At 33.2% G+C, this 13622-nt stretch overlaps 1 protein-coding gene across 1 annotated transcript in view; it reads left to right on the forward strand.

The window, feature by feature from the left end:
• The window catches only part of SMURF2 (SMAD specific E3 ubiquitin protein ligase 2), a 97782-nt gene that overhangs the window by 67110 nt on the left and 17050 nt on the right, over positions 1–13622 (forward strand). Inside the window, exons 6-10 of the mRNA XM_064495657.1 lie at positions 139–223; positions 2901–2984; positions 5042–5244; positions 7969–8053; positions 11765–11923. Of these exons, the coding sequence (XP_064351727.1) occupies positions 139–223; positions 2901–2984; positions 5042–5244; positions 7969–8053; positions 11765–11923 (616 nt within the window). The remainder of the gene's footprint in view (positions 1–138; positions 224–2900; positions 2985–5041; positions 5245–7968; positions 8054–11764; positions 11924–13622) is intronic.

The raw sequence follows: 13622 nt of genomic DNA on the forward strand, positions 1-13622 counted from the left end.
AATTTAGTAGAAACTAAAGAGTTCATTGTAGAGTATTAAAATAAGCTAAGCCAGGTGTCTTTTAAAGGTAAATATTTTTAAATTGCAGTAATTCTTTCTAGTTCTGTGACTCTTAGTAATGTTTTTGTTGTTTAATAGTAAGTCTTCAGTCCAGAGACCGAATAGGCACAGGAGGACAAGTTGTGGACTGCAGTCGTTTGTTTGATAATGATTTACCAGATGGGTAAGCCAAAATTACTAGAGAAATATGTAGATAACATCCTTAAAATGATGAGAAATATGTTGGTGTTTACTGTGTACTTAACTTTAGAAATTTGCTGATCAGTTCCAGAATCTAGATTTTCCTTGTACTTAGAAAATTAGTGAGGGATTTTGTCACCACAAATTTTTAAATAAGCCATGAATTAGATATGTTACATTTGTTTTTTAAGAATTTTGACTAAGACAAATCAAATTTTTTGACAAATACAGCTCTCCTGTAAATATTACGTATTTAAAAGAAAAACTTTTTTGTTTAAGTTATTCAAAACAGGGTCTGTAGGTGCTGAATCTGACATACTGCTCTGTTTAGAGGGATGGGATAGAGAATCTGTGTAATAGCAGTTATAACATAGTAACATTTATTGTAATGCATGTGTCAGTGTTTTAAGCACTTTATATCATTTATCATTACATGATATACATTATATCATTTAATTCTTATAACATGTGATTATGGAATTAGACCATCTGGTTCCGATCCTACTCTTCTGCTTACTTAGCTTTATGAATTTAGTCAGTTTATTTGACTTCTGTAAACTTTGGTTTATATTTATTTATAAAAAAGGATGATTCTAATAGTACGTATACCACAAGTAGTTGTGAGGATTAAATGAAAGCATTCAGGTAAAGCACATAGCACAATGTCTTGCATATAGTAAGTGCTTAATAAATAATTATCTACTATTACTACTGCTGCTACTACTATTATTACCCTAATGCAGTTCACAGATTTTAAAAAACTGGAGACTCAAAGAAGTTAAGTGTTTTGCCAAAGATCACATGGAAATGACAAAGCTGAAACGCAGATTTAAGCCTTGATCTTGATTCCAGAGTTTATGCTTTTTATCACTGCTCTCTGTCTTCGTTTGATACTAGTTCTGAAACCTTACTGATTTTACTCTTAACTTTCTAGGTATTCAGAATTAACTTCAGTGAGGTATAGTTTGCATACAATAAGTTATATCCATTTAAAGTGCATAGTCAGTTGAGTTTTGACTGAAATTATTTTTGACATGAAATTTCACATCCAGTCTGTGCTATTGGCTTATTTTGCGTAAACTGTTGAAAATTGCTATAAGTTAAGTCTGTTTATAGATCACTTTAGCTGTATATATCTTAATTTTTATGGATGCAAGTTACTTTTGAAGGGGAAGTTTAGGATGAAATAATCAATATTGAGAGATTATAACAGTGTAAAGCTTACTATTCTAAATTTGCTCTGCATAACTGTACTGTAATTGTGATCACAATGGGAATAAAACCTCTTAGCATCTTTTTTATTTTCTATTTTTTTCGGGCCTCCAAGCCTTTGCCACTGATTTGGTGGAAATAGTAACGTTACCATAGTCATTTGCCTGTTTTTTTGGTTATATGAATTAATAAGATATTGAGGAAGAAATGGCATATTTGCTTTTTAAAAAATTAGTTTGATAAATAACATTGGCGAGGTTGTAGAGAAAAAAGGAACCCTTGTACACTCTATGTAGGAATATAAGTTGGTACAACCACTGTGGAAAATGGTATGGATTTGTCAAAAAGTTAAAAATACAACTACAATATGGTCCAGCTATTCCATTTCTGAATATCTAGCCTAAGAAAACAAAAACACTAATTCAAAGAGATAAATGCACCCCTGTATTCATTGTGGCATTATTACAGTAGATAAGATATGGAAGCAGCATTAAGTGTCCACTGATAGATGTGAATGGGTAAAGAAGATGTAATGTGTATATCAGCCATAAAAAAAGAATGAAATCTTGCCGTTTGCAACAGCTTGGATTGATATAGAGGTCATTATTGCTAAGTGAAGTAAGTCAGACAGAGAAAGCCAAATACTGTATGATATCACTTACATGTGAAAAAACAAAGCAAATGAACAAACAAAAAAGACTCATAGATATAAAAAACTCTATTGGTTTCCTAGAGGGAGCGGGGATTGGGAAATGGATGAAATAGGTGAAGGAGATTAAGAGGTGCGAACTTTCATTCTTAAGATAAATAAGTCACGGGGATGTAATGCACAGCATAGGCAGTTTAGTCAGTATTGTAATAACTTTGTATGACGACAGATGGTTACTAGACTTATCATTGTGATCATTTTGTAATGTATACAAATGTTGATTCACTATGTTATATACTTGAAACTAATATAATATTGTATGTCAACTATACTTCAATAAAAAATCTATAACTTTTTATAGAAAATATGTAAGAGAAAATAAAAATATGAAGATTAAAAGATTAGTGTGGGTATGATAAATGTTTTCAGAAGCTTTATATACTTTTCTAAAAATCACATGTGATTTTTATTTTTAGTATGGCCTTTATCTCCCTACTAATTTCTGGAGAAATTAGTATAATTTGAGCATTTTTGACATCATTGAAAAATTCTCAGTTTGACTGATGGAAAATATTAGTCACACCTCAGTGTAAATATTTTAGAAACTTCAGAATTCCAGAAGATGTATTGTACAGTTCTAAAATAAGTTGAAACAATTCCTATATTCTGTGTATTGCTTTTTCAATTTGTCCGACCTGATTCATAACAGCAGATGTCTTCTGGCTTGGTTATTGCAGTAAAAAAAAAATTCCATATCCAGCTTCTTATTACTGCCTTATATCTCAATATTTTATTTAAGCTGGGAAGAAAGGCGAACTGCCTCTGGAAGAATCCAGTACCTAAACCATATAACAAGAACTACACAATGGGAACGCCCAACACGGTAAGAACATACAAGTATCTTCCCATAGTCTGTGCTGTTCACCCTGTTGAAGCCATCCCTTTCTGTTTATCTGTCAGCTTTACTGGATTTCCTTTCTTGGTTTATACTGCTCTAGATCAGTAGATCTTATAACGAATGCCATTATTATTTTTAAGAAGTGATTTTTAATAAAGATCGTTTAGCAGGTCGTCCTGTTATTGTAGCTCCAGGGCCTGTGAATGGTACTCAATAAATGTTTATTAAATGAATTAAATGAATAAATTGAGAAGTCAGCTTATTTCTGGGACTCAAAAATTTTTTTGAGTCCATTTTTGAATGGCTGTAACAAAATATGTATATAGAATCCACTTAGTCATGTAGAGGGATGATTATATTGTGTCCAGTAAGGTCTGTGACCAAGAGAAGAACCAGGTGACTGAGACCATAAGGAGCAACATTTAACTTAGAGTTGGGTTAAGGGATGAACTTGCAAAGGAAAACTCTGATGGGGAATCTCTGAAGAATGTTAGGATTTAGCCAAGTAAGGGGAAGGTGATGGAAAGGGTTCGGGGTAGTGATAACGGCTGTCATTCAGTTCACCAAATTGTTATATGCTGGGCACTGTGCTCAGCATTTGGACTATATATAACAGTGAACAAGGCAGAAAGGCCTTTTTGGAACTTAATGTAAAAGACATGTGGATGCAACATTAGTTTTGGAAACTTGAAGTGCTTTTTAAGTAACTGAAAATGAATAGGATAAGTGGCTGAATTTCCTTTTTTTTTTTTCTTTTTTCTTTTTTAGTGAGAAAAGTTTATTTGCGACTTCTGCTCTGTGTTTGTTTTGCTCCCTCCACTTTTTTTCCTGAGTAGTACCGGCACTAGACATAGAACATCAAATGCTTCTCATTAGCTATACCTACTTTCATTTATTAGGGATTAATTGGTTAACTCATTGAATCACAGAGTTGGTTATATTTTGATTCTCAGGTAAAAGCTTAGCTTATGTTGCCATTTTCAGGAGTGTTTGTTTGAGATTCGATTTCTGTAATTAAACTGCCAAGGATTATATTGAAGTCAAAGAACCTATTTTTGGCATATCTGAGCATAAATAAATGTATACTTGTGTAAGTGTTTAATTTTGTGAAGTCCATTTCCTTCTAATTCATTTAACTGATAAAATTGACTTTAATTTCCACATGTGTAAAGTTGATTGTGTTGTAAATCTTAATTTAAAAATTAACTCTTGATTATCCTCTTAGTTTGGATGACCTACAAGAGATTGGAAGCCCTTTGAAGAGACAAACTATCTTCTTTATTCCTACATTATTTATTGACTGCTCTTAAATATGTGCCAAGCAGTAGTCTAGATGCAGGGGGTATATATGGTGGAGAATAAACTAGGCAGATTCTCTTCTTTCAACAGATATTCTAGATAGACAAAAATACAGGTACAAATAAGAAAAACATCAGAAATAATTGCTATGCTGAGAAAGTAATGTGATGTACAATCAAATCCCTGTGTGACTACTTTAGATTTGAAGGTCAGGAAGGACCTCTTAGAGTTGACATTTAAGCTTAAACTATGATTTGAATGACAACAAGAAGTCTGGCCTAGGGAAAATAGGAGGGAAAAAATCATTCTAGGTGGAAGGAAGAGTTACTCTCCAGCACTAAAGGTAGAGTGCCTGTGGAAAGCTCAAGGAGCAGGAAGATTGTCGGTGTGACAGAGGCAGAGTGGGAGAAGGGTGAGAACACAGGTCTGAGGTAGGCTGTAGCTAAGTCCGGTGGGGCTTTGTCAGCTAGTATGCATATCTACAAATATATGTGGATTTCATATAAAATAATTAAAGTCAATACAAAATGATTTGAATACATAATCGACAACCTGCTTATCACCTGGGTTTCTTTGGGGCTTCGAGGCTTTAGGCTTGCCTTTATTCAGAGTTCTTGAAGTCATTATATTTGTATTAATCATTCCGTTTTCTTACAAGTGATTATTATTGCAGTACATATATTGTCTAGAGAACTCTACTTTTGATATCTGAGTTAACTTTCTTCCTTGTTACTTTTCAATAGACCGGCATCTGAATATTCTAGTCCTGGCAGACCTCTTAGCTGCTTTGTTGATGAGAACACTCCAATTAGTGGAACAAATGGTGCAACATGTGGACAGTCTTCAGATCCCAGACTGGCAGAGAGGAGAGTCAGGTCACAACGACATAGGAATTACATGAGCAGGACACATTTACATACTCCTCCAGACCTACCGGAAGGCTATGGTACGACAACTAGCAGAGGGAAAATAAAATGTGGTTTATGGGTTTCAGCTTGCTAAGAAAGCCAGAAAATAAACTTTTAAATAAGTTATTAATCTGGGTTTAGAGATTCAGCATGAAAATAAAAGTAAATGTAAAACCCCCCAACTTTGTTTTTTTAATTTAAATTTTTATTTTTTTAATTGAAGTATATAGTCAGTTACAGTGTGTCAGTTTCTGGTGTATAGCATAATGTCCCAGCCATACATGCACATAAATACATTTGTTTTCATATTCTTTTCCATTAAAGGTTATTACAGGATACTGAATATAGTTCCCTGTGCTATACAGAATTTGTTTTTTTAATCCATTTTTATATATAGTAGTTAATATTTGCAAGTCTCAAACTCCTAAATTTATCCCTTCCCACCTCAGTTCCTCCCCAGTAACCATAAGATTGTTTAAAATGTCTGTGAGTCTGTAAAACCTCCCAATTTTGAAGTCTTTGAAGTGGTAGAAGACTACCTAACAACAGATAGACCTTGACTTAGTCGCTTAACCTCAACCTTTTTTGCTCAGTTATAATGAAATGAGATGAATGATACCTCTCCTTATCTCAAAGGTATTGAGCATAGGAAACAATTTGAGACTACTTTGTAAACAGGCACTGTACAAAGGTGAAATGGTATTGTTCTTGATAATGGCAATCTGTAGTCCGACCTCTACTGTAATTTTCTAGGCATACATATTTAGAGATGATTTTGAAAGCATATTTCTGATGGTATTTATATATTTGTATTGTCTATAATTATGGGTTATCTGAGTAATTGTAATAGTTGTAAATGATTTAGTTATTTCTGTGTATGAAATTATTATGATCTTATATAATTTCCTAAATTATGGAATTTCTTGTGCAAGATGACATGAATCTTCTTATAGTTGAATACAGAACTTTCTCAGTTAATCACATCTTGTGAACTCTTCTTGTAGATACGATAAACTCAGGTGTTCTCTCCTTTTTTCCTGGAAGCTTAACCAAGTTACTAACTTCCTTACCCTCTCCCAGCCTATAGATAAACTATCCTGGGCTGATGATGACACCTAGTGACCAATGTTGGGAATTGCCTGATCTAACTTGTAGTTTATTTTTACTCTAGAGGGTTTTTTAAACTGTACCACAAATGCCTGATTCTGACTTTATTTTTTTTTTTAAATATTTTAACCTTTTAATTTAAAAAACCTAGTTTTTCCATTAATTGTACTACGCTATACAAGTTAACATACAGCTCAGTAATTAGAGCATGGGCTTGGGAGACAGAGAGACCTGGGTTCATATTCTGGCTTTGGCACATGTTATCTGTGTGACACTGGTGGGGCACATTATTTACCCTTTCTGAGCCTCAGTTTTATCTTCTGAAAAATGTGGAAAATAATAGTACCAGCCATGTAGATTCGTTGCAAGAAATGATTGAAATGTCTTATGAAGCTAAAATTAGTAAAAATTTAGCTGTTATTAATAATGTTTAGACCTTAGAATAGAGTATCTCCTGCCATTTCTTTTTAATTAAGATGATAAGGCAAGTGGTCTCGAGTAGGGGTGGTTCCACTTCTACAGTATTTGTATGATTTGGATTAAAAAATGTTTTTTGTACAACCAAAGCATAAGAATAAAATGATTAGTTACCAAGGCTGAAATCATTGCAGCTGTCATCTGGAATCAGTTTTAAACATTTTTATATTTATAATTTCAAAGTTTAAATTGACTTGACTTTATTATAGTTTTATAAACAAATTTATGTAAATAAATATTAGCAATAATTTTATCATTTCGTATGTTGGAATTTTTTGTTAGATTTTGTTAAAAAAAAAAGTGGTTCTGTTGCTTGAAAACATAAATAAAGATGAAAAACCACCATTGAAGAAGCCCTTTCACAGATTCCTTCCCTTTGCCCGGGCTTCCTCACTTTCATCCAAGGGCTTTGGCTTAATTTTACCTTTGACTTTTTTTCTTCCCAGTAGACACATTTGCTCTCCTTCTAACTTGGTTATTTTTCCGTCTTTGCCTATTTTTGACTGTAGTGTGTGTCCTGTATTCCATCTTTTTTTTTTTTTTTTTTTGCCTCTGTTTGAGTCTGGGTATAGTCTTGAGAATATACCTCTCTCAAGAAAAAAAAACCCTTAAGTTTTGATATAAAATTAGACATAATTTAAAAAGCATTACCAGCCTGCAAACTCTTTGAAAGTTTCTGCAAATCCCTGGAGAATCTCCCCAAAGTTGGCTAGCCTCTTTCTCTGAGCCTTTTTGTTCCCCTCAGGCTCCACATTTAAGACAAATAAAAGATAATTTCTTCATGTTTGTTTTGTTTAATTATTGGTACTAAGACATTCTTGTTTTCTGTTATCCATTGCAGCATGTTTAATATTTGATCCACATTATAAATGTAGTTGGCTTTTAGATAGCTGGCTTGTGACCCTCATCACTATTTAAAGATTGTTTCCAGGAGAAAATGTATTCTGAGTTTAGAACAAATGATTTGTAAAGCAGGTTTTTTTGGTAATAAAATAGGTTGGTAATTTGGCGAATTTATGTATTTTTTTAAACATTTTTTTATTGAGTTATAGTCATTTTACAGTGTATCAAATTCCAGTGTAGAATTTACCTATTAATATAATATCCTAGGGTTTGTAGCTGTTTTTGACTTGGACATTCTGAATATGCTTTATTATGAGTGTTTCTTAATTTTACAGAACAGAGGACAACACAACAAGGTCAGGTGTACTTCTTACATACTCAGACTGGTGTGAGCACATGGCATGATCCAAGAGTGCCCAGGTAAGAACATATTCCAAATACCCTCAGACCATTGAATATTAACCATTTTACCTAGCATTTATTTGATAATTTAACCTTTAACTTCTTTTTTAAAAAGTTGATATAAAAGTTTGGCTCTTTCTGATCATTTTTTTCAGTTTGACATTTAGCAGACAGTCCTAACCTACTTCTCTGCAATCCTACCCCAGTGCCGTACCCTCTAGCCAGTCCCTAGTTGCTCTCTCTTCTCACCCTCAAAAAATTTGAGGTAAAAACATGAATCTTTTAGGAGTGAAAATTAACCTCAGAAAAACAGCAAACCTTACATACATATCTTTTTTTAAAGGGTAGTAAATTGATATTTTTATGTCTGGTTAGGCTTTTTTTTTTAAGTTTTGTTTAACTTTATTTGAGTATATTCAATGTCTCTTTATGTGCTCTTTAATAAAATTTCATTTTAATGTAGAAAAGAAATAACCTAATTAAAATAGATAAAATTTCTTCGTCTATTTGTGTCCAAAATTTATATATTTGAACTGCAGGCATTGTTGAGTGCATTTATTAACGAGAATATCAGCTATCTTTTACCTTCAAGAAGATGGAATGACACAAAATCAATTTAGTAATTTAACATAATTTCTGATATATTTTAGTATCAAATAATAAGTTTTTCAACCACTATTTAGCTATTTTGAGTTATTTTCTAATGAACACATGGAGAGTCCAAGTAGTCCAGTTGAAGCTACCCCCCCCCCCAAATTTCTAAGTAAAATTCTAAATCAACTTTGTAAACTGCACATGTGCCTTTGTAAGATAAGGATATTTTATATTGAAGTGCAACATTCTTCTCCCCCCAAAAAAAATGTTCCATGGAGGGTCAAGAGATCTTCTGCCTAAAGCTTATACTCAGAGCTCTGCTTGTCAAGAATCATATGTTTGAATGAAAAACAGATGTGACTAGCTGATCTTGGATTACTTTGATACTCTGTTTATAAATAAAGCTATTTTAGTGAAAATGTTTTACTTTGTGATAGAGCTTAATTAGAATCTTTTGAAGATGGCAGCCAAGGAAATAAATGTGTTATCATTAATTGCCATTTTTGTGTCTTGATGATATAAGCTGTTACTTTAAAAAAAAAAGTAATGAGGAGAAAGTCTTTGTTTTATTAATAAACACACTAAAAAAAAAAAAATCCAAGGGTCTAAGTTTTAAAAACAAGAGTTTTGTGGGGAGAGTATAGCTCAAGTGGTAGAGTGCATGCTCAGCATGCACAAGGTCCTGGGTTCAGTCCCCAGTGCCTCCTCTATAATAGAATAAAATAAATAAACCTAATTTATCCCCCCCTCCCCCAGAAAAAAAGAAATAAGAGTTTTATCATGTAAATTATGAAAAGCAGTGTTTTGGAAACTGTTTATGAAATTGAAGGTCAATAATAAACTTTTCTATAAAATAATTTAAAATCATTAGAAGGAAGTGTATAGAAGAAAAATGATTTTTTAAAAACTAAATGATTTTACAATAGTGTGAAAGTTGATCTTGAGTTACCTGTTGAAAGAATAGTATGTAAACTGGCTTTGGAAGTTGAAATTGAGATTTTGTCACCACTCTTGGCAATATGCCCAATTATTCCTAAGGAAACATGTCAGGTTTTCGTTAATGAATAAGGGTTTCTGTAAAGATTTAAGAATATTTCACGTTGAATATTGAATAATGACTATGAACTAATGCTCTGTATTATAGATTTTTCTTTAATCTCTATGCCCCACAAAGTGTTATCTTAAAAATATGTATCTTTTGTTTTAGAGGATCCTTTAGTAAATACATCTTTTACGTCAAGGATCTTTTTATCAAAGCAGGCTCTAAATATTTAGATTCTATTAAAATATCACTATTCAAAGACATTTATAAAACAGTATAACTCAGACACTTTAACTTTATTTCAAGGAATCCAGTAAATTTAGATTTATCTGCGACGTTCCATTTCAGAACGTTTTTTCATTTCTCATTAAAATAATGATAAATGCCTTGTTATTCATTATATTGCATACTGTGTAGTCTTGAAATATAGACCTATATTACTTTTTATGGCTGTATAACATTCCATTTTCTTTTAATCATTTCCCAATTTGACATAGAGTGTTTTTTCCAGTGTTCTGCTTCTTATCGATTCTTTAGAGCCCTCCAATGTATGACTATAAATTTATAAAATTCTAAATAAAATGATATCAAATCAAATTCTTCACTATATCAAAAGAATTATTCATTCTTTGATTATAATAATTGCTTTTCTAGAAGTTCTATTTAAAAAATCCATCTGTGCACTCTTAATAATATTGCATTGGTAGTTACTATGTAATGGCTCCCTTTTATTATTTTTTAAATTGTTGCATATCATAGCTGTTCTTTTTGATCTCTGATAGTACTTGGAGATCTAATTCTGTGGTTATTGTTTCTACTGACTCTCAGTAATCGTGACTTCCTTTCTGAAGTGTTGGGTGACCTCTGATTTTGAGTTTGATTTTAATTGGTTGGAGTTCTGTGGACCTAAAGTGGAAATTTAGGCAGTTTTCCTGGAATCACTTCATCTTCCCTTTGAGTTCTCAAGCTTAGTGGGGAAGTTCCAGATTTCCTTTTCCAACTTTGCTGTACCAACTCCAACTCAATTCACTTAAAAATTTTTTTTGAGGAGGATTCTTGAAACTTTTCCCCTTCCCTCTTTTGAGAATAGCAATGTCTCAAATGGTGTGTTCTCTCCAAACTTAGTTCTGTAGCAGAAGAGTCTCTGGCACATTTATGAGCAGAAGTCAAAAATCATCGTTTCAACAAATCTGAGTACTTACATGTGCCATCGTTGTGTTCTCACTATGACCAAGAAGAGGCTGTTTCAGGAAAAATCTTTTTCTAGTTTAACTTCTGAAACATGATTTTGATGAGATTTGTCATTATAATTATTGGTTACAGTTTAAATTTACATTAGACTTGCTGCTTTTATTTCATTCTTTAAGGTCCTGTAAATCTTTGTCATATATGATAGTATTTTAAGAGTGTGTGTGTGATATAATAACAATGGTCTTTGCTCTATTAAAAGTCTTTTTGCTTCTTTTCATTGTAGTAACAAGCCTAAGAGCATTCTTCCTAAGGTGTCTTAAATAGGTTCTTCATTCACTAGCTTTACAGCTTTCAAAATTCAAAATGGATTAGTTATCCTTTGAAATATAAACTGTGGTTATTTTAGGATCATAATTTAAATAACATTTCCAGTTTTGCTTTGGTGAAGAGTTTAAAGTTAATCACGGAGTGAACATTTACCCAAATTTTATGGTATAATAAAGAAAGAAATAATTGAAGGGAAATTTTAGAAAACATTTAATTTTTTATATCACTGACATTTGTAAAACAGTATTTTGTCAGACAAGTATTAGAGTACAGTTTATGTTGGCAAATGTTGTGATTGCTTTTGTATTAATTTAAAACCTGAATTACATTAAAGCCCAGGAATGAACTTACTAAAAATGTAGGCTATGTGATAAGTTTCTGAGCCATTTATGAATTGGGTTTTGAATATGCAAGTTTGTTAAACCATTGGGAATTAAAGATTCCAGCTGAACATCTCAAGTTTCTGAAACAATACATTTTCTCAGACTTCATGGAATTGTTCTGTGTCATTTACAGTTGCTTGGCTCACCAGGCCCAGCAGTGAGGTATTTTTTATTTTATATTTGTTTTTGCAGGGATCTTAGCAACATCAATTGTGAAGAGCTTGGTCCGTTGCCTCCTGGATGGGAGATCCGGAATACAGCAACAGGCAGAGTTTATTTCGTTGACCATAACAACAGAACAACACAGTTTACAGATCCTCGGCTCTCTGCTAACTTGCATTTAGTTTTAAAGTAAGTTTTTGAAACAGTGCATGTTAAAATGCAACTCTGAAAAAGATGAATAGATGCTTTTTTTGTAATATATGTGATAGACTGCTCTCTTCAATTATAAATTACTTTTATTGAACATTATTTTATACAAGAGTAGGACAAGTTTTACTGTGATATATGAGTATTTTAATCCCACTGTGCTTAAGTAGAAACCTGTCTTGAGATGTTATGAAAAGGGTATGTATCAAAGGTGCACCCTAGCATACCTGTAGAGACAGGCTGTTCTGTGGGGTGGATGGATTTTTTTTCCCCTCAGTGCATTAAAGATAGCTCCAAGAGAGCTGTATCCATCCCAGGGGATTTTCCGCTGTGTCAGTTTTGTCCTCCAATTTTGTCCTCCAGCTTTAAGCCACCTTTCTCATTTGCAGGACTTAGTTTTTCTCACATGCCTTTGTGAATGGGTTTGATGTACTCTGCATTTTGTTTTGTTTGTTTTAATTGAAGTATAGTTGATTTACAGTATTAAGTCAGTTTCAAAGTGATTGTTATATATTTTTTTTCAGATTATTTTCCATTATAGGTTATTACAAGATATTGAATGTAGTTCCTTGTGTTATACAGTAGGTCCTTGTTGTTTATCTTTTATGTATAGTAGTTTGTATCTGTTAATTTCATACTCCTAACTTAATCTCTTCCCTCCCCCTCTTCTCCTTTGGTAACTGTTTTCTATGCTTGAATCTGTTTCTGTTGTGTATAGAGATTCATTTGCATTATTTTTTAGATTCCGCATATAAATGATATATTTGTCCTTCTCTGTCTGACTTATTGCACTTAGTATGATATTCTCTAGGTGCATCCATGTTGCTGCAAATGGGAATATTTTATTTTTTATGGCTGAGTAATGTTCCATTCTGTGTGTGTGTCCGCGTGTGCGCGCACTGCATCTTCTTAAACCAATCATCTGTTGATGGGCCCTTGGGTTGTTTCCATGTCTTGACTATTGTAAATAGTGCTGCTATGAACATTGGAGTGCATGTATCTTTTCAAACTAGAATTTTCTATTTTCCTGATGTATGGCCAGGAGTGGGATTGCTGGATCATTTGGTAGCTCTGTTTTTAATTTTTAGGGAACCGCTCTACTGTTTTCCATTGTGGCTGCACCACCTTACATTCCCACCAATGGTGTAGGAGGATTCCCTTTTCTCCACACACTCTCTAGCATTTATTATTTGTAGACTTTTTGATGAACCCTGGGTTTTTTTTAATCAGCTTTATTGAAATGTAATTGACACACAAATTGTACATATATAAAGTGTACAATTTAAATTTTGACATATACCTGTGAAACCGTCACCACAGTGGAGATAGTGAGGAACATGTTTGACACCCCCCAGAGTTTCCTCATGCCTCCATGTAGCCTCTTGGTAGCACCTCCACCTGTCCCTTCTCTCGTTTTCTAAGGCTACCTTAGACCACACTCTGGGTGGTTTAAAGCAATAGAAATCTATTCTCTTACAGTTCTGGAGGCTAAACTTCAGACTCAAGTTGTCAGCAGACTTGGTTCCTTCTGGAGGCTCTGAAGGGGAATCTGTCCATGCCGCTCTCCTAGCTTCTGGTGGTTGCCAGAAGCCTTGCTATGCCTTGGCTTGTGGACACATTATCTGAGTCTTTGCTTTTGTCTTCACGTGACCTTCCGTGATCTTTTTTACCTACAAAGCTT

The sequence above is a fragment of the Camelus dromedarius genome, chromosome 16 (genome assembly GCF_036321535.1).
Source record: "Camelus dromedarius isolate mCamDro1 chromosome 16, mCamDro1.pat, whole genome shotgun sequence".
NCBI lineage: Eukaryota > Metazoa > Chordata > Mammalia > Artiodactyla > Camelidae > Camelus > Camelus dromedarius.